A 26,875-nucleotide genomic window follows, 5' to 3' on the forward strand; every position below is an offset into this window, starting at 1 on the left:
TTGAACATTCAGGAACAAAGATTCCACCTCTTACATTAGTCTGTTCTGTTTCTGGTCAGCTCTGTTATGAATAGAACATAACTATTTGAAATATACTGTTACATAATTTCACTCATGCTCAAGAAGAGTAAGAGTAAACTGAATTTCTCTTCTAAGTAATGGTCCTTCCAAACACACAAAATCAGAGTACTGAGAATAAAGAAGGATGGAGTTAGAGTCAAGAGATTCCAGGTCTAGATTTGGTTCTGCCACACAGCAGCGATATGATGTGAAGCAAATCACTTCACTTTCTGTCTCTTTATTCCCCTGAGAGGAAAACAGGGCTAATAATGGCTTCACGTAATTGTTGAGGCCATCAAATGAGAATATAGATATGAAAGTATTTTATAAACTGAAAAATGCTCTATATATGAAATTTAAGCAGTAAATTTCCCTACATTTTATTAAAACTGTACCATCTCATATTGCCAAAGCTCTGCAATTTATAAACTGCTTTCATAAGAACTATCAAACTGCACAGCAAGTATTTATTCCTTTTTTTATGGTTTCCAAATTCCTCATTTACCTTGTCACTTTATATAATTTCTAATTGGTAATAAGTTCTTAAACAATATAACACCCAGAAATACATACAAATGACAAATGGCAAGAGCAAAGAATAGCAGTCCTATTGTCTCCCTGTTCTGTCTAGACCTTAAATTTGGCATGAGATCACATAAACCTAAATGTTTGGCAGTCATATTATATTCTAGTCTTACTAACATTTTTACCTTACCGAAAGACCTCTGAGCTTTTAAAACAATATTCCACTAACAAAAATGAGAGCTGCTTAAGTAATACTTAAACATTCTGCTTACCCATCATCTGTGGTAATAGAAGCTTGTCCATGAGATCCACAGTCACTGCTGGGTCCAGACACTCGAGCCCATGCTACATACCACCATCCAGCTTGCAAGAGAACTGGCTCATCAAACATCATTGCATACTTTTCTCTGAGAGAAAAATTAGTGAGTCAAAGACAATGCCTTTGCCCTGCTACATGCATGTGTTTATTGGTTTTATTTATTATTAAAAAATTTTTTTTAATGTTTATTTATTTTTAAGAGGCAGAGAGACACAGAATGTGAATGGGGGAGGGCAGAGAGAGAGGGAGACACAGAATCCGAAGCAGGCTCCAGGCTCCAAGCTGTCGGTACAGAGCCCGATGTGGGACTTGAACTCACCAGCTGTAAGATCGTGACCTGAGCCAGTCAGACGCTCAACCGACTGAGCCACCCAGGCACCCTGCATTTATTGGTTTTAAATCCTTTATAAAAAAAAGCATGAAATACATTGTATAATATTCTTATTAAACATCATTAAAAACCTTCTATTTAAAAAAGTCTGGGGGCGCCAGGGTGGCTCACTCGGTTAACCATTCAACTCTGCATTTCAGTTCAGATCATGATCTCACTGTTTGTGAGTCTGAGCCCTGCATCAGGTTCTGCACTGACATGTTGAGCCTGCTTGGAATTCTCTCTCTCTCTCTCTCTCTCTCTCTCTCTCTCTCTCTCTCTGCCCTTCCCCCACCCTCTCTCAAAGTAAATAAATAGAGGCACCTGGGTGGCTCAATCGGTCAAGCATCTGACTTTGGCTCAGGTCATGATCTCACAGCTCGTGGGTTTGAGCCCCGTGTTGAGCTCAGTGCTGACAGCTCAGAGCCTGGAGCCTGCTTCGAATTCTGTGTGTGTGTGTGTGTGTGTGTGTGTGTGTGTGTGTGTGTGTCTGTCTGCGTCTCCCCCACTTGCACTCTCTCTCTCTCAAAAATAAATAAACATTAAAAATAAATAAACTTAAAAATAAAAGTCTAAAAAAAAAAAGAGTGCATACATGCACTCCAATGTTCATGGTAGCACTACCAGCAATAGCCAAAGTATGGAAAGAGTCCAAATGTCCATCAACTGACGAACAGATAAAGAGGATTATTAGTCATTGATCAAAAAGAATGAAATCTTTCCATTTGCAACAGCATGGATGGAACTAGACTGTATTATGCATGCTAAGAGAAGTAGTCAGAGAAAGACAAAATCATATGATTTCACTCATGTGGAATTTAAGAAACAAAAGAGATGAACAGAGGGGAAGGGAAGCAAAAATACGATAAAAACAGAGAGGAAGACACACCCCAAGAGACCCTTAAATACAGAGAAGAAACTGAGGGTTGCTGGAGAGGAGGAGGGTGGGGGAACGGGCTAAATGGGAGATGGGCATTAAGGAGGAACTTGTTGGGATGAACACTGGGTTTTATATGTAAGTGATGAATCACCAAATTCTACTCCTGTAATCATTATTACACTATATGTTAACTAACTTGGATTTAAATGAAAATAATAATAAAATTTTTTTTAAAAAAAGAAGAAAAAATTAAAGGAAGAGAAAAAAAAAAGGTGTCTGGCTGGCTCAGTTAAAAAAGCACACAACTCTTGATCTCAGAGTTGTGACTTTGAGCCCCATGTTGGGTATAGAGATCACTGAAATAAATAAACACACAAATAAACAAAAAAAAAGTCAGAAAAAAATTAAAAAGTCTTGACAAGAACACACAAATAATAATAGTCATTTGTGTTGTGGTGATGACACCCCTTAACCTTGAATTCTACAACTTGCTTAAATGTTATAAAACTTTCATATTAAAATAACGCAAAATCTTTTAATTGTTGTTAAAAACAAACAAACCATGCCAGTGTCATTGGAAAATGAAACTCTGAATTTTAGTTTTAAAGTTCATTTATTTAAGTCAAGTTTTTTCAGAGGTAGCATATTAAGAAAATGGTTTTGGAGTCAGATGGCCAGAATTCAAGGCTCAGCTTCACAACACTAGTTGTGTGACCTTGGGCAAATTATTACACCCTCTCTGTGACTCAGTTTCTTCATCTGAAAATAGGGATGAAGATGAGGTCTAGATCACAGGATTGTTCTGAGGATTGAGCAAATTCAAATAAAGTGTTGGAACTGTGTCCGTCACATAGTAACTACACAAAAAATTTTACTAAAATAAAAGGAGAAAGCATGTATATAAATAAGGACATCTGATAAAGATACACACAAGTTTTAGTTCCAGGTAATGGAGTATAGTGGTTGTAGCTGGGAAACTGGGATAGAAAAAAGAATCAAGGGTATTTGAGGAAGGGGACAAATTCACACACTGTAGAGGTATGAAGGTACACAACAGCGCCTGAAAATGACAGGGAGTCCAGTCAGGTTAAAGCATTAAGACAGATAAAAACGATTAGTAGGAAGTAAGTTAAAAAAGATGCTACAAATGATTATGGAAGTCCTTTAATGCTAGCTGTAGGAACCTGGGCTTTGTTAGTCGGCAAATAAATACACTCTACATGATTCTCTATATGTGAAACAATATTATTTTTGACCCATAATTACATGTTCAAAAATAAATGCTAAATGACAATGGCAGCTTAAGGCTTTGTTAAAAATTAATCAATTAACTTTTCCTGATCTTCATTTTTTGTCACATAAAATATGACTGAAAAGTATCTCCTGACATTGGTAAATGCTTGAAGTGAAAAAACAGTCAGAATTTTCTTTAAGTTTGCTGTTTTGTTCTCAAAGTACATATCTGTTAAAAGCAGACTCAATGCCTTACTACCATTTTCAGAAATCACATTTTCACTAGCAAAAAGCTCACATATGACACATAGGTTTTAACGTAACTATCACTGGGAAGAAGTATACTATTATTATTTTGAAGTTCAATTTATTCTCTTTCGCACCATAATATTCCCTGATTCAAATCACTAACTTGTCATAACATAGTGTTGGAGATATTCCGTGGGATTATACAGAGAGGACTGATAAAATCTAAGTCTCTTCTTACTTAATGAAGCTTTATAAATAAACATCTGGATTCTGGTAACCTCCTAAGAGGTTTCAGTAAAAGCTGGCCACCACCCCAAGCATGTTACAAACAAGCACATACTATGGGCATGGTGTTAGGGCGCACAGGTGATTGGACTTCTGGCCTTCTCTATTTGATACTATATACATGCTCCAGGTAGTAAATAATTGTATCACACCACTGGAAAGCTAGCACAGTAGCTGTTCTCTAAGGGATGCATGAAAGCAAAGGTATATAAAATATATGTATAGTTTCATCCAATCTTCAATGGAGAAATAATTTATAAAATACAAATAGGGAAAATACTGTTAGTTTTAATGCAGCTCTGTTAAATGCAACACTTATACACAATTTAATATCTCAAGCATCTTATCACGGATTATTTAAAACATCCTTTTCATGTTTGTTTCTTCACTTACAATGAATTTTTCATATTAAGTATGTAAGGATGATGCTGAGTAATTGGGAAATCATTACCTGGCAGCACAGTCATAAGCCAACACATCAGTCTCTGCAAGAAGGTCTCCGTCGGTTTCATGATCTCCTCCATCAGGACCCAACTCGAACAGCTGGGGAAAGGAGAAAAAACACATCGTTTCTAGTCTGTCATTCAATCATGCAAACCTGCTGAATAATATGTTTATAATTTTGTGTGTTTCCAAAAATGTGCTGGACACTGCAGAATGTAAAAATCAGAATGCATGCTTTTCTTTTTGAGTTTTACTGATTTATTTTGAGAGAGAGAGAGAGAGAGCATGGGGGAGGGGCAGAGAGAGAAGGAGAGAGAAAATCCCAAGCAGGTTCCGTGCTGTCAGCACAGAGCTCAACATGGAGATCGATCCCATGAACTGTGAGATCATTACCTCAGCTGAAATCAAGAGTTGGATGCTTAACCGACTGAGCCACCCAGGTGCCCCAGAATGCCTGCTTTTTTAATGTTGAATACACAAACCTACACATTTAAATTTAGAAACTCATGGCCTATATTAATTTCAGTTTATTTATATATTCATCTATTTATAGTAAATGCTCCAAGTTCTTCTGTACCAAATATAAACATCTGAAGGAGGTGAAAGAATTCAACCAATGCATTGTACCTAAGTGAGCTTCCAAGGAGGAAGAATTTTGCTTCAACACATATAAGCTGTAAGATATGGGACCTGGTTTCCTCATGCATAAAAGGAAAATGGACACTAACGGTGCCTACTTCATAGTAATTGTGAGAATTACATGAAATAATACTCATGGAGCATTTAGAAAAATACACAGCAAAAAGGCTAGAAAAATTTTAGCTATGGACAGACAGAGGAATAATAGAAGGATCCTTAAAATAGTTCAAAGTAATATGGCACAGGAATAGGAGAGATGAAGAGAATGAAATAAAATGGGTATAAAACAAGGGGAGGAGGACCAGAAAGTCTGAGGAAAGGATAAGAGAGAAGATATCAAAGATGAAAAATTATGAAATTAAGTGAAAATAAAGGAGAATTATTAGGAAGAGATCTTTTTTCTTCAAAAATGGACCAACACATATAAAAAAAACCCCTCATTTCTCTGGAGAATTATATAGCAGGTAAACTACAAAAACACTAAGGAGGAAGAGAAGGGAGCATTAAAACTTAATGGATAATTACTATGCTAGATGTCTCATTTTATCAATTATATGCTAATAATTTGAAAATCTGTCTCCAGTTCAGATCTTGTTCTCAACAGCCACTGCATTCCTCTCCTACAGCTGGACCTCACTAGTTCTAAAATGAGTCACTCCCCTTCTCCCGTGCCTTCCCCGTTCTGATTATCACTCACCTACTCACTCAGATAAAAAATCTGGAATAATCTTTTTTCCGTATCTTTCTGCCATCACTACATCTATTCTATTGCTGGTACCATAGCTTGTCAGTTCACACATGCTCACTATTACTAGCTAGAACTCAACAGTCTTCTTATCTCCATTCTCTCCTTGCTCTGGCCCATTTCCACAAGGGTTCCATAAACCACAAGCATTCTGGTTTTTTTTTTTAATGACCCTTAGTACTCTGTAAAATGAATATTTGATTAGAATATTTCTGTAATCTAAAATTTTTCAGTGGTTTCTCATTCCCTGCTTTGTATGTAGCATAATATAAAGGTCCTTAATGATTTCCCCCTTATGTTCGACAAATATTTCTCAACACATACTGTGTAGTGTCCTAGGAACGGCCAAGGCCACACAGGTGAGAACAATGCAAACAAAAAAATGGGGTAATTGGAAGTTAAATTTGTGGTAAGGGAGAGGATTGTTTTAAATAGGCTCATCAGAGAATCAAGACCTGAATATAATGAGGAAGTGATCCACGTAGGTACTAAAGAGTTGCAGTCAGCAGAAGTAGCCAGTGTAAAGGTCCTGAGGTTTTACTATGCCTGGCACGTCTGAGGAACAACAGCAGGCCACTGTGGCTGGATTAGAGCGAGACAGCTAGTATAATATAAGGTCAGAGTGATAATGGCAGGCAGTTCTATGGTGCTTTGTGGGCCCTCCTAAGGCCCGTAGCTTTTAGTCTAATCCTAGAAGACACTGCAGGAATCCCAACAGAAGGAGTAGCATACTCTGGTGGACATTTTAAGAAAATCACTGCTGTACTGAAAACAGAATAAAGGGAGCAAGGACAGAAGCAGGATACAAGTTGGGAGGTTACTGTAATAATCTAGGTGAGAATGGCTATGGTTTGGACTGATTTGATATTAGGAACAGTTTTTAGAAGTGGTTAAATCCTGGCTTTATTTTCAAAGTTCAGCCAACAGTGTTTGCTGCCGAAGGGGATGTGGGGTGTGAAAGAGAGAAGGCAAGGATGATTCCAAGATTTCTGGCCCCAGCAGGTAGAGAAATAAAGTTAGCTCTACCCTAAGTCAGTTAATTGGGATGGGGAAAACATCAGAACAACAGGTTTATTAGAGAGATCACCAGAAGCCTAGTGTTGAATATGTTATATCTGAAACGCCTATTAGCTATCCAACTGGAGATGTGAAGTAGGAGCTGTATCTATGACTTTGGAGGTTAATAAATTGAAAGTAATCAGAGGAAAAATACTTAAAAAGCCATAAGCCTGGATCATTTTAGGGATGAGCAGACTTTAAAAAGTGTCCAAGACTGAGTTCTGGCACTCCAACACTCAGAGGTCAGGAAGATGATGAGTAACCAGGCTGGGACTCAGAAGAACAGTCAGTGAGACAGGACAAAAATCAAGTGTGGGGCCTTAGGAGCCAACTGAAGACAGTATTTTAAAGAAGGGTTTAATTGGATTAAATTATGTCCACTGGTTAAGGAAGATGAGGAGTGAGAATTGACCACTGGCTTTAGCAATCAGAAGGCACTCACATCCTTGACAAGAGCAGTTTCGGTGGAGTGGGTGGGGCAAAAACGTGATTAGAGTGGATTCAAGAAGGAAAGGGAAGAGAAAGAATGGAAACACAAAGCATGTCAGTAAGAATATGTACAGAGTCCAGCTAGGTGGCTAGTCCAAGACAAGTACCTTTGCCCAGAGTAGTTAGTGGTGGAAGACTCTTCTAGCAGCAGGAAGGAGGTAAAGGAGGATCCAACAAGAAAGATGTCTAGGTTTCTGACTTAGGGTAACAAGCATATTGTGGATGGTACTATTTAAGAAAGGGACTACTGGAAGAAAGCCAGGTCCTGGGGAAAGAGCATGAATTCAGTTGAGATATAAAGACTAACAACTGTCATGCCTTTAAAGCACTTACATGGAAATGGGTCAAAGAAGAAGTCTGAGCTGGAGATCTAAATTTGGACATCATGGTATGCTGACAGCTATTTAAACTTCAGGCTTAGAAGAGAATGTCTAGGAGAAAATATAAAGTGTAGAAATAGGGCCCTAGGGCTGGGCTTAGAAGAAATCCAACATTTAGTGTCCAGGTAGAAGAGGACAAACCTACAAAAAAGACAGAAGAAACAACCAGAGATATGAAAACAAAACAAAACAAAACAAAAAAATAAAGAGGCTTACTGCTAGAAAAAAAAATGTATACCTTGGAGAGGTGAGTGGAGGAATAAAAAAAGACTTCCGTTGGAAAACCTTAGTTTACTCACTAATAACTGAATTACAAAGGCAAGTTCACATCCAGCGTACTGCAGGAATAAGGGAGGATTTGAGACTTAGAAAAAAAAAAAATTACATCCACTATAAAGACAGGATTATGGAAGGCCTATATACTTCTGTACCACAACTACTGGAGACAGGGGTCAGTATGGTGTTCAATATCATCAAAACAAAACAAAAAACTTTTCAGGGCCAGAAAAAAAATATCTTCTTGATAAACTTACTAGACAGTGCCAACTAGCATTATGTAACTCACTGAGTTTGCTTCTCAATCTTAACTTTGAATCAAGACATCTTAAAATAACCCTTTCAAAGAAGTTGCTCTGAAATAAGCCAAAAACTAAAACTACTGTCCTTCCTCCCCTTTTTCCTCCCTTCCTTCTTCCCCTCCCCTCCCCTCCCTCTCCCCTTCCTTTGTATATATGTATGAATGTATGTATGTATGTGTGTATCTATCTATCTATCTATCTATCTATCTATCTATCTATCTATGCCATAGGTATCCTTAATCATTATTCCATCCCTATCCCTAGGGACTTCTAATTCTTACTTCCTTAATCTCTATATTACCTGTGTTTCTTAACCACATGTATTACAATCATAGCCAGAAAAAAGCAAATGTTTTTAAGTCTGTCAGCTCTGGGTGGGTCTCTATGGGAAGTGTCCTCAAAAACCATCATTTTAAGGGAGTTTTAACAATATAATTTTTAGATATTAAAACAATTTTTTTTAATGTTTACTTGTTTTTTGAGACAGAGAAAGACAAGAGTATGAGCAGGGGAGGGGCAGAGAGAGGGAGACAAAGAATCTGAAGCAGGCTCCAGGCTCTGAGCTGTTAGCACAGAGCCTGATGCGGGGCTTGAATTCACGAACTGTGAGATCATGACCTGAATTTTTAGATATTATTGAGAGAACTAAGAATTTATCTCCTGAACAGATGGCATTTAATTGAGAATTTTTAATGAAGCCTGCTATTGAAATTAAGGCAGTAACTATAGTTTTACTTTAAAGGCAAAATCAGATTGGGGCACCTGGGTGGCTCAGTTGGTTAAGCAGCCAATTTAGGTTCAGGTCATGATCTCCCAGTCTGTGAGTTCTAGCCCCGTGTTGGGCTCTGTGCTGACAGCTCACAGCCTGGAGCCTGCTTCAGATTCTGTGTCTCCCTCTCTCTCTGCTCCTTCCCCTGCTCACACTCTGTCACTCTCTCAAAAAAATAAATAAACATGGGGAAAAAAAAGGCAAAATCAGATTAATTTGAGAAGTAGAACATTCAAGCTGTTAGTGAATTTTCAAAGAGTGAGCACATCCTTTGCTTGCAGTAACTGCAGGTCTTTTCTGAGATGAACAGGTAAAGTAAACTTAGGACTTTTGATTATTTTTATGTTATCTACCTGATGAATTCCATACCCCATATTCCATCTCTCACTTCATTCCTGGTCCCCACTCTTAGGGTGATCATGTCTGTTTACATAGTATTTGGCATCAAAAATGCTAACTTTTTAAAAAGTTTCTTTATTTGAGAGAGTGAGCATACACATGAGCGGGGGTAGGGGCAGAGAGAGGGAGAGAAAGAATCCCAAGCAGTTTCCATGGTCAGTATGGAGCCCATTGCGGGGCTTGATCTCACAAGCCAGGAGATCATAACCTGAGCCGACATCAAGAGGTGGATGCTTACCTATTGAGCCACCCAGACCCCCTAATGACTTTTAAGGCTACATCAAAATGTCCCTGAATCAAAACAGCTGTGCCCTCGTCATTAAAGTGGCTACAAAAATGGAGGCATATCAAAAGGTACTGCTGTTCCTAGACCACTAGGAAGTTCAGCACAAAGGATTGAGATTGACTATTATAGTCTTTTTCAGCCTAAAATTATTATAAAATCATTTTCCATCATTTCCTCACTTCTTGACTTTTGCTCTTCTAATGAGTCAATGATTTAGTATTATTATATTAGATTTTAGCAATGTTTCCTCAAGTCCTTTTTTATATATATTACATATATATAAAATAATAAGCTAAGTCAAAACCAACATCTTCAAAAAAGGGCAACAGTGTCAAAAAACTGCTTACCTTAATTTTCGCAGTATATTCTCCTCTACCTCCAAACAGACCAAGGCCACCAAGTAAAATATCAGTGTCAGCACTAAAACGTATAGCTTCTACTGAATGGGCAGAGTAACCCCAGCCCCCTCCATGACCTAAAGGACACAAATAAATAATTTATGTTTTAAGATATTTATATTTCACTTATAAAACAATATTTCCTAAAGATAAATATACATACTTTCAAACCTGTTCACTACACTATAATCTTCTTTGGAATAAACCTTCATTACTGCTTGAGTCTCCTCCTCTGTACTTGCAACACCCATTTTTAAATCCTGCATAGCTGCTAAGGTATCAAGGCAACCTAAAAACAAACAAACAAAAATTCAACTCCTTGAAATTAAAATTTCCTATTATATTGATGACAGGAGATGATGTAGGGAATAAATTAAAATAGTTAACTCTGAGTGTGTTCAATAAATGTATTCCAAAATTTAAACAATGTTTCATGAGAGAACACCTATAACCAATAAGAATTCTCCACTGCTTAGGTAACTGTCATATTTAAACACATTCTATACGTCACTGTTTTGCAAAAAACTGCATCTTTAGTTTTGGATGTTTATAATGATTTACCAGATGAAATTTGAGAAAAAAGAAGCAAGGAATTATATGTGTGCTCTAGTAATTATACTTAGGAATATGACTTCACAACTGCTAGGTTTAGATAAACATAAATAAGTCTTTTTAAGGATCTTTTTAAAAAACAACAAAATAAGTAGTTATGTGGATTGGTACAAAATTTCCACCAACAGAATATCTATATAAACTGAAAAAATGCTGTATTTCAAATTAATTAAATAGAAGTAAAGAGAAACTGTTATGTAAAAAAAAGAAAGAATATGTATAAAATTTATAATTATATGAATATGTATTTTATAGGATGTCATTTAAAATAATGTATATAAATTAAGTATTATAATTATATATTTGAATATTCTATCTGTATCTCTAAAGTTAATATATTTAACCTAAACAAAGATATTATTTAAAATACCTATTAGGAAAATTATCTTCAGAGATGCTTTATACTTGGACATACACAAACTATGTTGGTTCAAATCTGATGTATTGTTCTTTGTTGGATAAACAAACCTCTTAAAGTTAGGGGGTTTAACTTACATTGCACCTAGTATTTTGTTGTTCAACACACATGAAAAAATGACATACAAATCTAAATATTCTCAAAAAAAAAAAAAATTCTCAGCACACTGCATGAATGAAAATTAACTGGTCATCAAAGAGCAACCCTACCTAGAATGTGCAAAGCTGCATGAGATCGGGTGGTGAGAGCCCTTGATCCTGTTGGTAAGGCAAGTTCAGGACTTAGAATACTACATCTGGACTGCATATCTGCTGCAGAGGGAAGTCTGGCATCAGCAACCACTGCATTGTAACACCACAGCTCTCTGGTATTTGGTCGAAACCTTCAAGAAAGAATAATTATAGCACTTCAACATACAGTTTCATTAAAAAAAATTTTCTAAAGTAGAATTGATGATACAAAGGGATTACATACAGTCAGCTTAAAGAGGATAAAATGTAGCTCATTATTTTCTCTCTCTGAGCTAAGTATATAAATAAAATGATTTATGTCACTATAAGTGGAATAATTTGAATGAAACAGTAACACGGGCTATGATTTTTTTTTATGAGTACAGGAGCAATAGTACACATGGTGCACACATATATAAAGCTTTGTGCAACAAAAAGTCTACAGATGAAGTCTAAAGACAAAGGGCAAGTTGAAAGAAAATATGTGAAACACACATGAGACAAAAGAACAGTATTCACAATGTATAAGAGCTCCTGCAAGACAAAAAGAGGTATCAATCTAATATCAAAAGTGGACAAAAGACTTGGAATGCTGTTTCCACAAATGAAACACAAATAAAGTGTAAGGAGGTGTTCAACCTTACTAATAAACAGTAAACCATAAGGGACCCACAATACCCCCCACCATTATCTCATTTCTCTTATCTCTTCCATAAAAAAATTCTTAAAAAGCTGCCTCCATTTCTTTGCCAATTTTTTGCTATGAGTTCTTTTTGGAAAAGTTGTTTTAATCAACTACAGAGTACATACAAAAGAATAGTAACAAAATATTTTCAAGATAAGGTATGAAGAATAATACCATAATGTCCACCAGTAAAAAGAACATTACTACTATCTTTTAACTGCCCTGGATCTCCCTCCCTACTTAATTTCTTTCCTTTTCTTTCAAAGGTAGCAATTACTTTGAAGTTTAAAAGTTTATCATTCTCTTCTTACGTTTATGATTTTTCTTATGTTATATCAAAATTGTTTAAGTTTCATGTTTTGAATTGTTTATGAACAGGATACACACTTTATGTGTTTTTCTGTGGCTTGCTTTCTTCAAACAATAGAATATGCTTACAACGTATTTATACAATGATGTATAACTGCAAGCTCATTCATTCTCATTGTTATAGAGTATTAATAGCTCATGTGACTATATTACAACTATTTGTCCATTCTACTAATGATGGCAAAAAAATGAAAACCACTCAATTTTTCCATTACAAAAAAATGCTGCTGTGGATAATTTTATAAGTTTCCCTAAAGCATTAATACAAGAGTAAATGGGAAGGAAGAACAAAATTCTCATTTTTTCCACAACTGGTATTCCTATACAGAATACCCAGGTTCTTTTGAAAATCTGATTTATGTCAGATACAGCTAACAATCAGGTTCATTTATTAAGGATGGTTTTGTCAATCAATGGTGCTTGATGATCCAAATTTACTAAATACAAAGGACAATCTTGAAGAGATATTTACACACTCACAATCATAGCAGTATTATCCACAAGAGCCAAAAGGTGCAAGCAACTGAAGCATCCATGGATGGATAGTGGATAAATAAAATGTGGTAGAAACATACAATGGAATGTTATTCCAGCCTTAAACAATTGTGTCACAGGCTATAATGCGAATGAATCTTGAGAACATGATGCTAGAAATAAGCTAGTCACAAAAAAGACAAATACTGTATGATTCCACTTATATATCAAAACTGGTCAAATTCACTGAAAGTAGAATGATGGCTGCTACAGGCTAGAGGGACAGAGTAATAGGGAACCGTTCTTTGGGTACAGAGTTTCAGTTTTGCAAGGTAAAAACATTCTGGAGATCTACTGTAGAGCAATGTGAATATACCTAACACTGCTGAATTGTACAACTAGAAATGGTTAAATTTTTTTTTTTACCATAATTAAAAATAATTATTAAAAAATCTTTATCTTAAACTTAAAAATAATACTTGGCACAGAACAAATTCTATGAAAGTACCGGCTATAATTAGTAGCATTAATATAATTGTACTATTAAGTTTTAATTTAATCTATTAATTAGTTTTTGTGTGTGTGTGTGATTATTTCTCTAGTTGCTTTTAAGATTTTTAACTTAGTCTTAGTGTTCTATAATTTCACTACAATTTCTCTTGATTGTAGATAATGGAAACACATAATTTCTAATATCTGTGAATTTATTTTTTTATTTTTTAAGTTTTATTTATTTATTTTGAGACAGAGACAGCATGAGTTGGGGAGGGGGAGACCACGAGGGAGAGAGAAATCCCAAGCAGGCTGCATGCTGTCAGCACAGAGCCAGATGCTGGGCTTTAACTCATGAACTGTGAGATCAGGACCTGAGCTGAAACCAAGAGTCGGACGCTTAGCCAACTGAGCCACTCAGGCGTCCCAGATATCTGCAAATTTAAATCTTTTTTTGGTTCTGGAAAATTATTAGGCATTATCTCTTCAAATGTTTTTCTCCTTTATTTTCTCTAATTTCTAATATTTTCTTCTTGGATGTGTACTAGATCTTCTCATTATATTCTTCAAATCTCTTTCACATTTTTTTATTAAAAAAAAATTTTTTTAATGTTTATTTATTTTTGAGAGGGGGAGAGAGAGACAGAATGCCAGCTGTCAGCACAGAGCCCAATGTGGGACTTGAACTCACGGACTGCAAGATCATGACCTGAGCTGAAGTCAGACGCTTAACCGACTGAATCACCCAGGCGCTCCCACTTTTTTTATATTCTTGTCTCTGTGGCATTTTGTGTAATTCCCTTTCATTTGTTCAAATCTGATCCACTCATGCATTTGTGTAAAAAACTATTCTTCATTTATAAAAGTTTTGGTTGGTTGTTTTTCAAATATGCTTCATCGTCTTGAGTCTTACGAGTTTTCTTTTGTTATTCAATTCCATCTTTTATTTTTTAAACATTTCATATATACTTTATATTATTTCTGATAATTCCAAGATCTCATTGCTTGCCTCTTGCTGAATTTCATTACAAGTGATACTACTTGTATGTTAAGCAATCTTTGACTTGGTGTTCATACTTGATGGAATGTTAATTCATTAAAACCTATGGTACCATGCTGGTACCAAAGCATGGAGGATTTACACTGGCCTTGTGCTGGAGACAGAGGGGTATTACCTATTTGATCCAACTTCAGCATCATTCTAAGGCCAGATGCTTAACAGAATTTTCAGGATCAGTTCCCATCTCCCTCACCTTGTAGCTGGCACAATGTTTGTTTTCCAAACTGCAGCACTGCTTATCAGCAGTTGCTCTCAGCAAAATCCTGTGTTTACAGTGCTGACTGCTTACTTCTCAAGGGTCACCTCATGAGGTATGATTTTTATTTTTATGCTGGTTTTCTTTCTTTGAGGTGGGGGTGGGAGAGAGGGGCACTATATTAGTGATATCTTAGCTGAGTGCCAAGAAATGTATAAAATTTAAACTTGGGGTGCCTGGGGGGCTCAGTGAGTTAAGCGACTGACTTCAGCTCGGGTCATGATCTCACGGTTTGTGAGTTCGAGCCCCACATCGGGCTCTGTGCTGACAGCTCAGAGCCTAGAGCCTGGAGCCTGGAGCCTGGAGCCTGCTTCTGATTCTGTGTCTCCCTCTCTCTCTGCCCCTCCCTGACCCATGCTCTGTCTCTCTCTGTCTCAGAAATAAATAAACATAAAAAAATTTTTTTTAATTTAAACTTTTTTTGTTTAGTTCATCAAATTGCCAAAAGTGGAAATCCCCACTCTTCAAACCATACCAATCTAGTTTGCACATCTAACACCTGCATGAAATTATTCTCAAAGTTGTAAATAACTTCTAAGTAGCTAAACCTAATGGAATTTTTTGTCATCTACTTAGTCAAGCCCTCAGCATATTCAACATCATTAAATGGTCCTCTTTATGATCCATCCCCTTCTCACTTCCATGTCAGCACACCCTTTTGGCTTTTTCTAATAGTTCACTGGCTGCTCTTTCTAGTCTCCTGACTAGTTCCTCTCTCCCCTAACTTAAAATGTTTTAAGTTTAGGACTCTCCTCAACCTACATTCTCTGCCTAGGTGCTCTCGATCAAAAACACCCCTTTAGATATACCTATAAACTAAAAATTCTGGAATTTACATTCCCAGTCCAAACCAGTCCTTTGTGCCTGGCTCACTTCTCTAACTGCCTACTTAACATGTCAAAAACAGAAATCTTGACAAAATCTTTTCCTTTCTCTGCCTCTCCTGGCTCAGTTAATGCCACCAATGTCTATTCAAATGCCAAAATCAGAACTTTGGGAATCATCCTTGACCACTTTCTTTCCTTAAATGGCCACTGCCCCCACCCCCACCACTCCCCCCCACAACCCCACCCCCAAATCAACCAAGTTCTATTGGCTCTATTCCAAACTATGTGCTACTGCCTGCTCCTCCCATCTTCCCCACCACAACCCTAAGTTTCATGCCATCCTCTCTCCCTTGCACTGCTGCAGTAACCTCCTGTATCTGTGCCTGCCTCCTTCCCATCTATTTTCCACACAGTAAGTATAATCTCTTACTGTCGTTTCCCAACTCAACATCCTATAAAAACTTCCTATTGGAAGAAAACTCAAATTTCTTAATCTACCCTACAAAGTCCTGCATGTCCTAGCCCTGCCTACTCCTTTGAATTTATTTTGTGCCACTCACTCACTATGCTTTAACCACACTGGCTTTTTTCAAGTTCCTAAAACACAGCCAAGCTCTTGCTGGTACCAAAGCATTTGGGTCTACTAAGCTCTCCCTGCTCAGAAAACTTTTCCTAACTCTTCAAATGCCTGGTTCTTTTTATATTTTAAGGTCTTAACTTATACTATCTCCACTGAATGGAATATAGGTCACTGCTGTTAACCTCAATCATAGCGCCGTCTTGTTCCTTAATAATGCTGAGCAAGCTCTGTAAAGTATATTAGATAATCATTTTGTATAGTCTTTATCTCTGTTAAAAAAAAAAAAGACGACTTCCCTAAGAGCAAGGACATTGTCTATCTCATATCATATAGTATGTATTTAAATATTAACAGAATAAAATTAAAATAGCAAAAATTGAAAATAATAGTGCAGTATTAGCATACAGTATTAATATTAGTATTTAATATTATTAAATGATAATAACTGTATAGTGATGCAGATAATATGGGAAAATATGGACTCTCACATGCAGTTGGTGAAGAGAGTATTAAGGGAGAAAAGGGCAGGTATATATGACAATTCTGACTATCTTCTGACTCAGCAATTCCACTTCTTGAAAGCCACCTCATAGCAATACACTCCCATGAGTATAAAACTCTGTGCTTATATACATGTGTGTGTTTGTGTGTTCACTGGGGCATTATACATAATACTGAAACATTACAAAATAATCTAAAAATTTTGTTCATTAATAGGGAAATAGATCAGTATATTTTGGTATATCCAGACTACAGGATTCTATACAGTTTTAATAAAAAAGCAGTTCTTAGAATAGTGACTTGGAAAGACCTAGAAATTGTTGTTTAGCAAAAAACCTAACTTTTAAAATGAATATATTCTTATTTGTATTTTAAAAATACATGCATTTAAAAAGGTGTCAAACTGGGGCTCCGGGGTGGCTCAGTGAGTTGAGCTTCCGACTTCGACTCAGGTCACAATCTCACCTGTGAGTTCAAGCCCCACATCGGGCTCTGTGCTGACAGTTCAGAGCCTGGAGCCTGCGTCAGAGTCTGTGTCTCCCTCTCTCTCTGCCCCTCCCCTACTCACACTGTGTGTGTGTGTATGTGTGTGTCTCTCTCTCTCTCTCTCAACAAATGAATAAAAGCTTGCACCATGCAAAAGCCCAATGTTGTGCTTCTGCGGATCCATCCCTCCAAGGGGCCTGCCTCCCTCCAGGTGCTGCAGTGCCCCTCCCGCAGGGGACCAGTTCCAGGGACTATCCAAAATGACGAAACGGAAGAATTCTCCTCAAAAGAGACTCCAGGAAGTAGCGACAGCTAACAAATTGACCAAAACTGATTTAAGCAATGTAACGGAACAAGAATTTAGAATAATAGTCATAAAATTAATCACTGTGTTTGAAAAAAGCATACAGGACAGCAGAGAATCTATTGCTACAGAGATCAAGGGACTAAAAATAGTCATGAGGAACTAAAAAATGCTATAAATGAGGTGCAAAAATAAAATGGAGGCGGCCATAGCACAGATTGAAGAGGCAGAGGAGAGAATAAGTGAATTAGAAGACAAAATTATGGAAAATGAGGAAGCTGACAAAAAGAGAGATAAAAAATATCCAGGAGTATGAGGGGAGAATTAGAGAACTAAGTGATGCAATCAAATGGAACAATATATGTATCACAGGAATTCTAGAAGAGGAAGAGAAAGAGAGAGGGGCTGAAGGTGTACTTGAACAAATCATAGCTGAGACTTCCCCGATATGGGGAAGGAAACAGGCATTAAAATCAAAGAGGCACAGAGAACTACCTTCAGACGTAACTTGAATCAAACTTCTGCATGACACATCATAGTGAAACTGGCAAAATACAAGGATAAAGAGAGAATTCTGAAAGCAGTTAGGGATAAACAGACCCTAACTTACAAAGCTAGACACATAAGGGTAGTAACAGACCTATCTACTGAAACTTGGCAGGCCAGAAAGGAATGGCAAGAAATCTTCAATGTGATGAACAGAAAAAATATGCAGCTGAGAATCCTTTATCCAGCAGGTCTGTCATTCAGATTAGAAGGAGAGATAAAGGTTTTCCCAAACACACAAAAACTGAAGGAATTCATCACCACTAAACCAGTCCTACAAGAGATCCTAAGGGGGATTCTGTGAGTGAAATGTTGCAAGGACCACAAAGAGATATCACTACAAGCATGAAACCTACAGACATCACAATGACTCTAAACCCATATCTTTCAATAACAACAATGAATGTAAATGGACTAAATGCTCCAACCAAAAGACAAATGGTATCAGAATGGATAAGAAAACAAGACCCAACTATTTGCTGTCTACAAGAGACTCATTTTACACTTGAGGACACCTTCAGATTGAAAGTGAGGAGATGGAGAAGTATCTATCATGCTACTGCAAGTCAGAAGAAAGCTGGAATAGCCATACTTACATCAGACAAACTAGACTTTAAATTAAAGGTGGTAACAAGAGATGAAGAAGGGCACTATATAATAATTACAGGGTCTATCCATCAGGAGGAGCTAACAATTATAAATGTCTATGCACCAAATACGGGAGCCCCCAAACATATAAAACAATCACAAACATAAGCAACCATGTTGATAAGAATGTGGTATTGCAGGGGACCTTAAAAAATCCACTTAAAACAATGGATAGATCATCTAGACACAGGTTCAATAAAGAAACAAGGGCCCTGAATGATACATTGGATCAGATGGACTTGGCAGATATATTTAGAACTCTGAATCCCAAAGCAACAGAATATATTTTCTTCTCGAGTGCACATGAAACATTCTCCAAAAGAGATCACATACTCGGTCACAAAACAGCCCTTCATAAGCATAAAAGAACTGAGATCATACCATGCACACTTGCAGACCACAATGCTATGAAACTTGAAATCAACCACAGGAAAAAGCCTGGAAAACCTCCAAAAGCATGGAGGTTAAAGAACACCCCACTAAAGAATGAATGGGTCAACCAGGCAATTAGAGAAGAAATTTAAAAATATATGGAAACAAATGAAGATGAAAATACAACAATCCAAATGCTTTGGGATGTAGCAAAGGCAGTCCTGAGAGGAAAATACATTGCAATCTAGGCCTATCTTAAGAAACAAGAAAAATCCCAGATACAAAATCTAACAGCACACCTAAAGGAAATAGAGCAGAACAGCAAAGACACCCCAAACCCAGCAGAAGAAGAGAAATAATAAAGATTAGAGCAGAAATAATATAGAATCTAAAAAAACTGTAGAGCAGATCAATGAAACTAAGATTGGTTTTTTGAAAAAATAAACAAAATTGATAAACCTGTAGCGAGGCTTCTCAAAAAGAAAAGGGAGATGACCCAAATAGATAAAATCATGAATGAAAATGGAATTATTACAATCAATCCCTCAGAAATACAAGCAATAATCAGGGAGTACTATGAAAAATTATATGCCAACAAACTGGATAGCCAAGAAGAATTGTTCAAATACCTAAGCACCCATACACTTCCGAAACTCAAACGGAAAGAAATAGAAAACTGAACAGACCCATTACCAGCAAAGAAATTGAATCAGTTATCAAAAATCTCCCAACAAATAAGAGTCCAGGACCAGATGGCTTCCCTGGGGAATTCTACCGGACATTTAGAGCAGAGATAATACCTATCCTTCTCAAGCTGTTCCAAAAAATTGAAAGGGAAGGAAAACTTCCAGACTCATTCTATGAAGCCAGCATTACTTTGATTCCCAAACCAGATAGAGATGCAGCAAAAAAAAGAGAACTACAGGGCAATATCCTTGATGAATACGGATGCAAAAATCCTCAACAAGATACTAGCAAATCGAATTCAACAGCATATAAAAAAAATTATTCACCATGATCAAGTGGGATTCATTCCTGGGCTGCAGGGCTGGTTCAACATTCGCAAATCAATCAACATGATACATCACATTAATAAAAGAAAAGAAAAGAACCGTATGATCCTGTCAATCGATGCAGAAAAAGCATTTGACAAAATTCAGCATCCTTTCTTAATAAATACCCTCGAGAAAGTCAGGATAGAAGGAACATACTTAAACATCATAAAAGCCATTTATGAAAAGCCCACAGCTAATATCATCCTCAATGGGGAAAAACTGAGAGCTTTCCTCCTGAGATCAGGAACGTGACAGGGATGTCCACTCTCACTGCTGTTTGCTAACATAGTGTTGGAAGTTCTAGCATCAGCAATCAGGCAACAAAAGGAAATCAAAGGCATCAAAATTGGCAAAGATGAATTCAAGCTTTCACTTTTTGCAGATGACATGATATTATATATGGAAAACCAACAGACTCCACCAAAAGTCTGCTAGAACTGATACATGAATTCAGCAAAGTCGCAGGATACAGAATTAATTTACAGAAATCAGCTGCATTCTTGTACACTAATAATGAAGCAACAGAAAGACAAAGAAACTGATCCCATTCACAATTGCACCAAGAATCATAAAATACCTAGGAATAAACCTAACCAAAAATGTAAAAGATCCGTATGCTGAAAAGTATAGAAAGCTTATGAAGGAAATTGAAGAAGATATAAAGAAATGGAAAAACATTCCATGCTCATGGGATGGAAGAATAAATATTGTTAAAATGTCAATTCTACCCAAAGCTATCTACACATTCAATGCAATCCCAATCAAAATTGCACCAGCATTCTTCTTGAAGCTAGAACAAGCAATCCTAAAATTTATATGGAACCACAAAAGACCCCAAATAGCCAAAATAATTTTGAAGAAGAAGACCAAGGCAGGAGGCATCACAATCCCAGACTTTAGCCTCTACTACAAAGCTGTAATCATCAAGACAGCATGGTATTGGCACAAAGACAGACACAAAGACCAGTGGAATAGAATAGAGACTCCAGAATTGGACCCACAAAAGTATGGCCAACTAATCTTTGACAAAGCAGGAAAGAATATCCAATGGAAAGCAGACAGTCTCTTTAACAAATGGTGCTGGGAGAGCTGGACAGCCACATGCAGAAGAATGAAACTAGACCACTTACTTACACCATCCACAAAAATAAACTCAAAATGGATAAAGGACCTGAATTTGAGACAAGAAACCATCAAAACACTAGAGGAGAAAGCAGGAAAAGACCTCTCTGACCTCAGTCGCAGCAATTTCTTACTTGACACATCCCCAAAGGCAAGGGAATTAAAAGCAAAAATGAAGTATTAGGACCTCATGAAGATAAAAAGCTTCTGCACTGCAGAGGAAACAATCAACAAAACTAAAAGGCAACCAACGGAATGGGAAAAGATATCTTTAAATGACATATTGGACAAAGGGCTAGTATCCAAAATCTATAAAGAACTCACCAAACTCCACACCCGAAAAACAAATAATCCAGTGAAGAAATGGGCAGAACACATGAATAGACACTTCTCTAAATAAGACATCCGGATGGCCAACAGGCACATGTAAAGATGCTCAATGTCGCTCCTCATCAGGGAAATACAAATCAAAACCACACTCAGATAGCACCTCACACCAGTCAGAGTGGCTAAAATGAACAAATCAGGAGACTATAGATGCTGGAGAGGATGTGGAGAAACAGGAACCCTCTTGCACTGTTGGTGGAAATGCAAACTGGTGCATCCACTCTGGAAAACAGTGTGGAGGTTCCTCAAAAAATTAAAAATAGATCTACCCTATGACCCAGCAATAGCACTGCTAGGAATTTACCCAAGGGATACAGAAGTGCTGATGCATAGGGGCACTTGTACCCCAATGTTTACAGCAGCAGTTCAACAATAGCCAAATTATGGAAAGAGCCTAAATGTCCATCAACTGATGAATGGATAAAGAAGGTGTGGTTTTTATATACAATGGAATACTACTTGGCAATGAGAAAGAATGAAATATGGCCTTTTGTAGCAACGTGGATGGAACTATAAAGTGTTATACTAAGTGAAATAAGTCATACAGAGAAAGATAGATACCATATGTTTTCACTCTTACGTGGATCTTGAGAAACTTAACAGAACACCATGGGGGAGGGGAAGGGGACTAAAATAGAGAGGGAGGGAGGCAAAGCATAAGAGACTCTTAAAAACTGAGAATAAACTGAGGGTTGATGGGGGGTGGGAGGGAGGGGAAAGTGGGTGATGGGCATTGAGGGCACCTGTTGGGATGAGCACTGGGTGTTGTATGGAAACCAATTTGACAATAAATTTTGTATTAAAAAAAATAAATGAACAAACGTTAAAAAATTTTTTAAAAAATGAAAACACATATTCATGTATTAATTGTATATATTTTGAAGTGGGAAATAAAATTGCTATTCTTAACCGACTGAGCCACCCAGGCACCCTAAAATTGCTATTCTTAACATTCATCTGCTTTTTATAGATGTTAAGTTTCTAATTATACAGGAGAAATTCTCTGTTAAGACTACAAAAAGAAGCATTCTGGATGGAAGGAAAGTCAAAGTAAGCTAATACTGAATCTGCAGTATCTATGACAGCTGTAAAATGCAAGTACCCTAGTGAAAAACACAAAGGACATAAAATAGCCAGAAGTCAGGATAATAGAATAAAAACTCTAATCCTGATTATAAGAAAACACCCTCCAGCTGTTTTAGTGAAACACTGGAGGAGTGACTGCTCTTCATCTCTCAATCTTTGTTCTGGAACAAAGGGGTAAATGGTCAAGGACTGTGGAGACATTTGAGATCATCTCTCCCAATGTTATCACCATATGTGAAAAAGGCAAGGTTCAACTGACTGCCTACCACACTTCTGAGTTCTGTTAAGAGTCTAGGAAATGGCTCTAGTTATACTATTAGAATCCAGTTCTGCTATTAACTAATTTAGAGAATGCATTTCTAATTTAGTGAATGTATCCATAAACAAATTCCACCCTGTCAACTTTTATTTTGCCAATGCAAATTTACTTCATTTAAAAATAAAAGATATAAAAGTTATACGTATTCTATAAAGATTCTAGAAAATAAAACACCCTAGGTCCAAACCAGTGCTTGCTCTTTGGTAACTAAGTCTCTTGTGTATGGACTCGTAATCAGTAAATAACTAATGACTAGTCTATCTTTACACCATGTGCCTTTCTAGCCCCTCCATGCTATCCCACATGACCACTCTAATTTTGGTTCCTAGTATTTCATGTCTCCGTAAGATTTACTATAAGACTACTTACCTGCAGTCTTTCATTATCTAATCTATCCTATGTAATGCTGCCAAGGAGAATGAAAAGCAGTACTCAATTCTGGCTTCCAGACCTTCTCACAAAGTGCCCAAGTAAGATAGTTATGCTGGTCAGCAACCTGGGAAGCAATATAATTACTTCACTCTGAATGCAGCCTTAGGAATGATAGCATGGCCTCTTAAGACGTGGTTGGCTGATAGAAATGAAAGCAGGCATGTGCAGAGGAAGGAAGACAGAAAAAGCCTTTTGCCTTTCCTTACTGGTGCTACTTAAACCTTTCAGTTTATCTAATTCCTGTCCACTGATGTTGGCCAAATAAACAATGCAAGGGTTTGGGGTGGGGCGGGGGAGGTAAGTCCTGTGATAAGTCACTCTGGTAATGCAGGGAACACCTACTAGTATTCAAACCTAGAGTTGCTAAAAGGGACAACACTTTTCTTTACTCATTATGTATATAAAGCACCATAATAAATTTTAAACAAATACAATATAATTTGAGTCTCTAGTGTATCTGTATCCATTCTCTACATTTTACAGTTTCCAGAGTTTGGTAGCCCTATACATTTCTACATTTCTCTACCAATTTGGGGATTCTGTTATGTGCATTCATAAAGGGCGAGCTTATTTACCTTAATTATTCTGTACTATGTTTGGCACAGTTTCTTCTACATAGTCGGTAATAATTCAATATTTATGAAAAAAGAATGAGCTCTACGCAGTTTAGATATGATTGCTGAAAGACCAAAAATAATAACAGAATTCTTAAAAGTAAAAGTGCTTAATATAACGACAGTGGCAAACAATTCTATAGCACCTACTATGTGCCTCAGCTCTAAATTCTTCACTCCTTCTAACAATCTATGAGGTAGGTACTATTATTATTCCAAATTTATAAATGAGAGAAGTGAAGCACATAGAGTCATGATAACTATTCCAAGTTGACACAGAAAGCAAATTGTGGATGTGGGATAAACTGAGGCAGCCTGGCTGCCTTAATCACTGCACTACACTGTAAAGGTCCCAGGAAGCACAGTTAAATAGGAAAGTACTCATGTATGTAAAATCTGCTTATACATGAATTTTATATCACCACAAAAGTATAATTTGATCAAAACTTATTCACTACTCTATTTTATAAACAGAGCTTACCTCCAAATGACATCATACACAGGGTCAAGACACACACCGAATCCTTGCAGATCCTCTTGTTCAGAGTCATTAAAAGTTTTACAACTCCCATCCACTTTATTGATCAGAAGACATTTAAATGGAGGAGGTTCTGACATAGAAGCAGGTACCAAGCCTTGAGGAAAGATATTTATACATCTTAAAAATGCATTACCCTTTTATATACCCTCAGCTTAGAAATTAAGTATTACTTATAAGGTAAGTATTATTATTACATCCATTTCACAGATGAGACAAAACTGAGATTTAAACAGATTAACTAAACATCTTTAAGTAATAGAATTAGGACTAAAACCTCAGGTGGTCTAAATCCACAACATATGCTCTTAAAATCTATATTACCCTATTACATAATTATTTATGGTATCACAGACACAAGTATAGATTGATACCTACAGATGGAACTTCAAAGTTTGACTTACATAACCTTTCATAAAAATTAATTTTTACCATTTATCTAACCAAAAATTCCTCCTTCCAACACAGGGTTTATCCTACTTCAATTTGGTTCATATTTCCACGACTCCCTAGCTTATAAATACTCATATAAACACAGACACTTAGAAGCTTCTTTAAAATTTCTTCAAACAGAAAGAAAACAAAAAGCTCTAAGACTTATCTAATGATAAGGAAAGATGATGAATCATTTATTATCAATCAAGAAAATGATTTTGGGAAGGACGTTTTTTAGGGATATTACCTATTATGTGTTTACTGGCAAAAATTTCTGATGTAGCAAGTACATGAGAATTAATAAGTGCTTCATCAATTCGTAAGAAAGTCTGATCCCCACTTGCACCTATCCAGGTAGCTTTTCTTCCATATTTTGATCCAATATTAGGCATGGGAGCTGGTTTTGCATTCCAGTATGGCACATCCAAAATTGGTCTGCCAAGTTGTCCTTTCTAAAAAATTAAATAAACCATAATAACATTATTGGATAAAAAAATATCTGATTTTTTATAAAATTAAGAAGACAGTAGACAAAAATAGCTCTATGAAAAATTATTCTTTATTTACTGTTAGTACTTTTACTTATTAATGACATTCATGTGAAATTTGGACCAAAATTTATAAAGAAATAAAATAATTTCTATTATTCTTAGAAACTCTGCCCCTAATAAGCCACAAAATGCATTATTAAAAAACAATAATAAAGCTAAATATTTTCCATGCAAGAAATCTCCCTGAAATATTGTCTTTACCTACATTTAAATGGAAAGTACAATACACAACATGTTAAAAAAAATTAGTATTACAAATTGTTCATTTAAAAAATTCACTTTGAAAAAAATCACTGTGATATTGACAGTATACAATGAAAGTCACTATTAAAATCACAGTCTGAAAATATTTGAGTAAAGGCCAAAATAATGAATACTACAACTTGTGAATATAATTTGAAAATTAAGTATGTTCACATGATCATGTGTTAGTAAGTTATTTCACTTATGTTTCAAGATAAACAGCAGAAACAATGTTAAGGAATGGTATCTTAAGTAAATAATTGTTAACTTATTTAAAACTATGGCTGTCCACAGGTACTAAATTAGGTAAGAGTTTAATTTAAAAAATAAGAGGAAGCCTTTCTCCACTAGGCTAGTAGCTATAAAAGAATGCTGATGGTGGATAGGTAAACATTCAACCACCCCAGGCTCAGGAGCTTGCCCTCCCCCCACAAAAACTTCCCTTCCAAAAACCCTCTGGAGGGTGGAAAATGCTGGATCTTGACTTCCAGCGCATCACTGTCTGTAAGTAATGGGAATGAGAAACCATTAGCAAAAAAGCTGAAGAACAAGGGAGTCTGGAGCACTATAAACAGCCTGGTTAATTCTCACTCCAACTATTAGGTTTCTAGTGAGTTCTATCACTCCAACATCATAGCAAGAAACCACAGCCACAAAGTGACTGCAAAGGCAACAGAACTTCAATCCCTGGGCTGAGCCAGGGGAAGGAAAAGTGGCAAGCACAGGAACAGAGAAGCCAAAAAAACCCTGATGTTTATTCTCAGCTTCTTTCAATGTCTGTTCTTATTTTTTGACAAAAAAACACAAAAACAAAAAAAACACAGAACAAACAAACAAAAAAACCCCATAAGAATGTGAACAGTGAGCAAAATATATCATATTCAAGGACATTATGCTTTCAGAAGAAAAATAATTCTATCTGTCATTAACTACCGAAATAAGTATCTACTCCCTTACTATCAACCAACTAATGTAAAGAAAAGCAGTGCAAAAATACAACAGATGCCTGGACAACCCCAGGCATTCAGAATGTGGCTACACATAAACCATATTTAAATTCATGAAAGTTCACAACTAGAACTTCTAGGGGTAGAGGACAATAATGGTTGTCTGATTTCCAATATTA

General features: G+C 36.5%; 1 protein-coding gene across 13 annotated transcripts in view; it reads right to left on the reverse strand.

Moving 5' to 3' along the window:
- MYCBP2 (MYC binding protein 2) overlaps window positions 1-26,875 on the reverse strand; it is a 283,218-nt gene that overhangs the window by 144,503 nt on the left and 111,840 nt on the right. For all 13 annotated transcript variants that reach the window (XM_042928333.1, XM_042928362.1, XM_042928341.1 and 10 more), the window contains 7 exons: window positions 25,203-25,407; window positions 24,464-24,617; window positions 11,347-11,519; window positions 10,271-10,396; window positions 10,057-10,184; window positions 4,373-4,464; window positions 858-992 (listed from right to left, as the gene is read on the reverse strand). In XM_042928333.1, the coding sequence (XP_042784267.1) occupies window positions 858-992; window positions 4,373-4,464; window positions 10,057-10,184; window positions 10,271-10,396; window positions 11,347-11,519; window positions 24,464-24,617; window positions 25,203-25,407 (1,013 nt within the window). The remainder of the gene's footprint in view (window positions 1-857; window positions 993-4,372; window positions 4,465-10,056; window positions 10,185-10,270; window positions 10,397-11,346; window positions 11,520-24,463; window positions 24,618-25,202; window positions 25,408-26,875) is intronic.

This window comes from Panthera leo, chromosome A1, assembly GCF_018350215.1.
Source record: "Panthera leo isolate Ple1 chromosome A1, P.leo_Ple1_pat1.1, whole genome shotgun sequence".
Lineage (NCBI taxonomy): Eukaryota > Metazoa > Chordata > Mammalia > Carnivora > Felidae > Panthera > Panthera leo.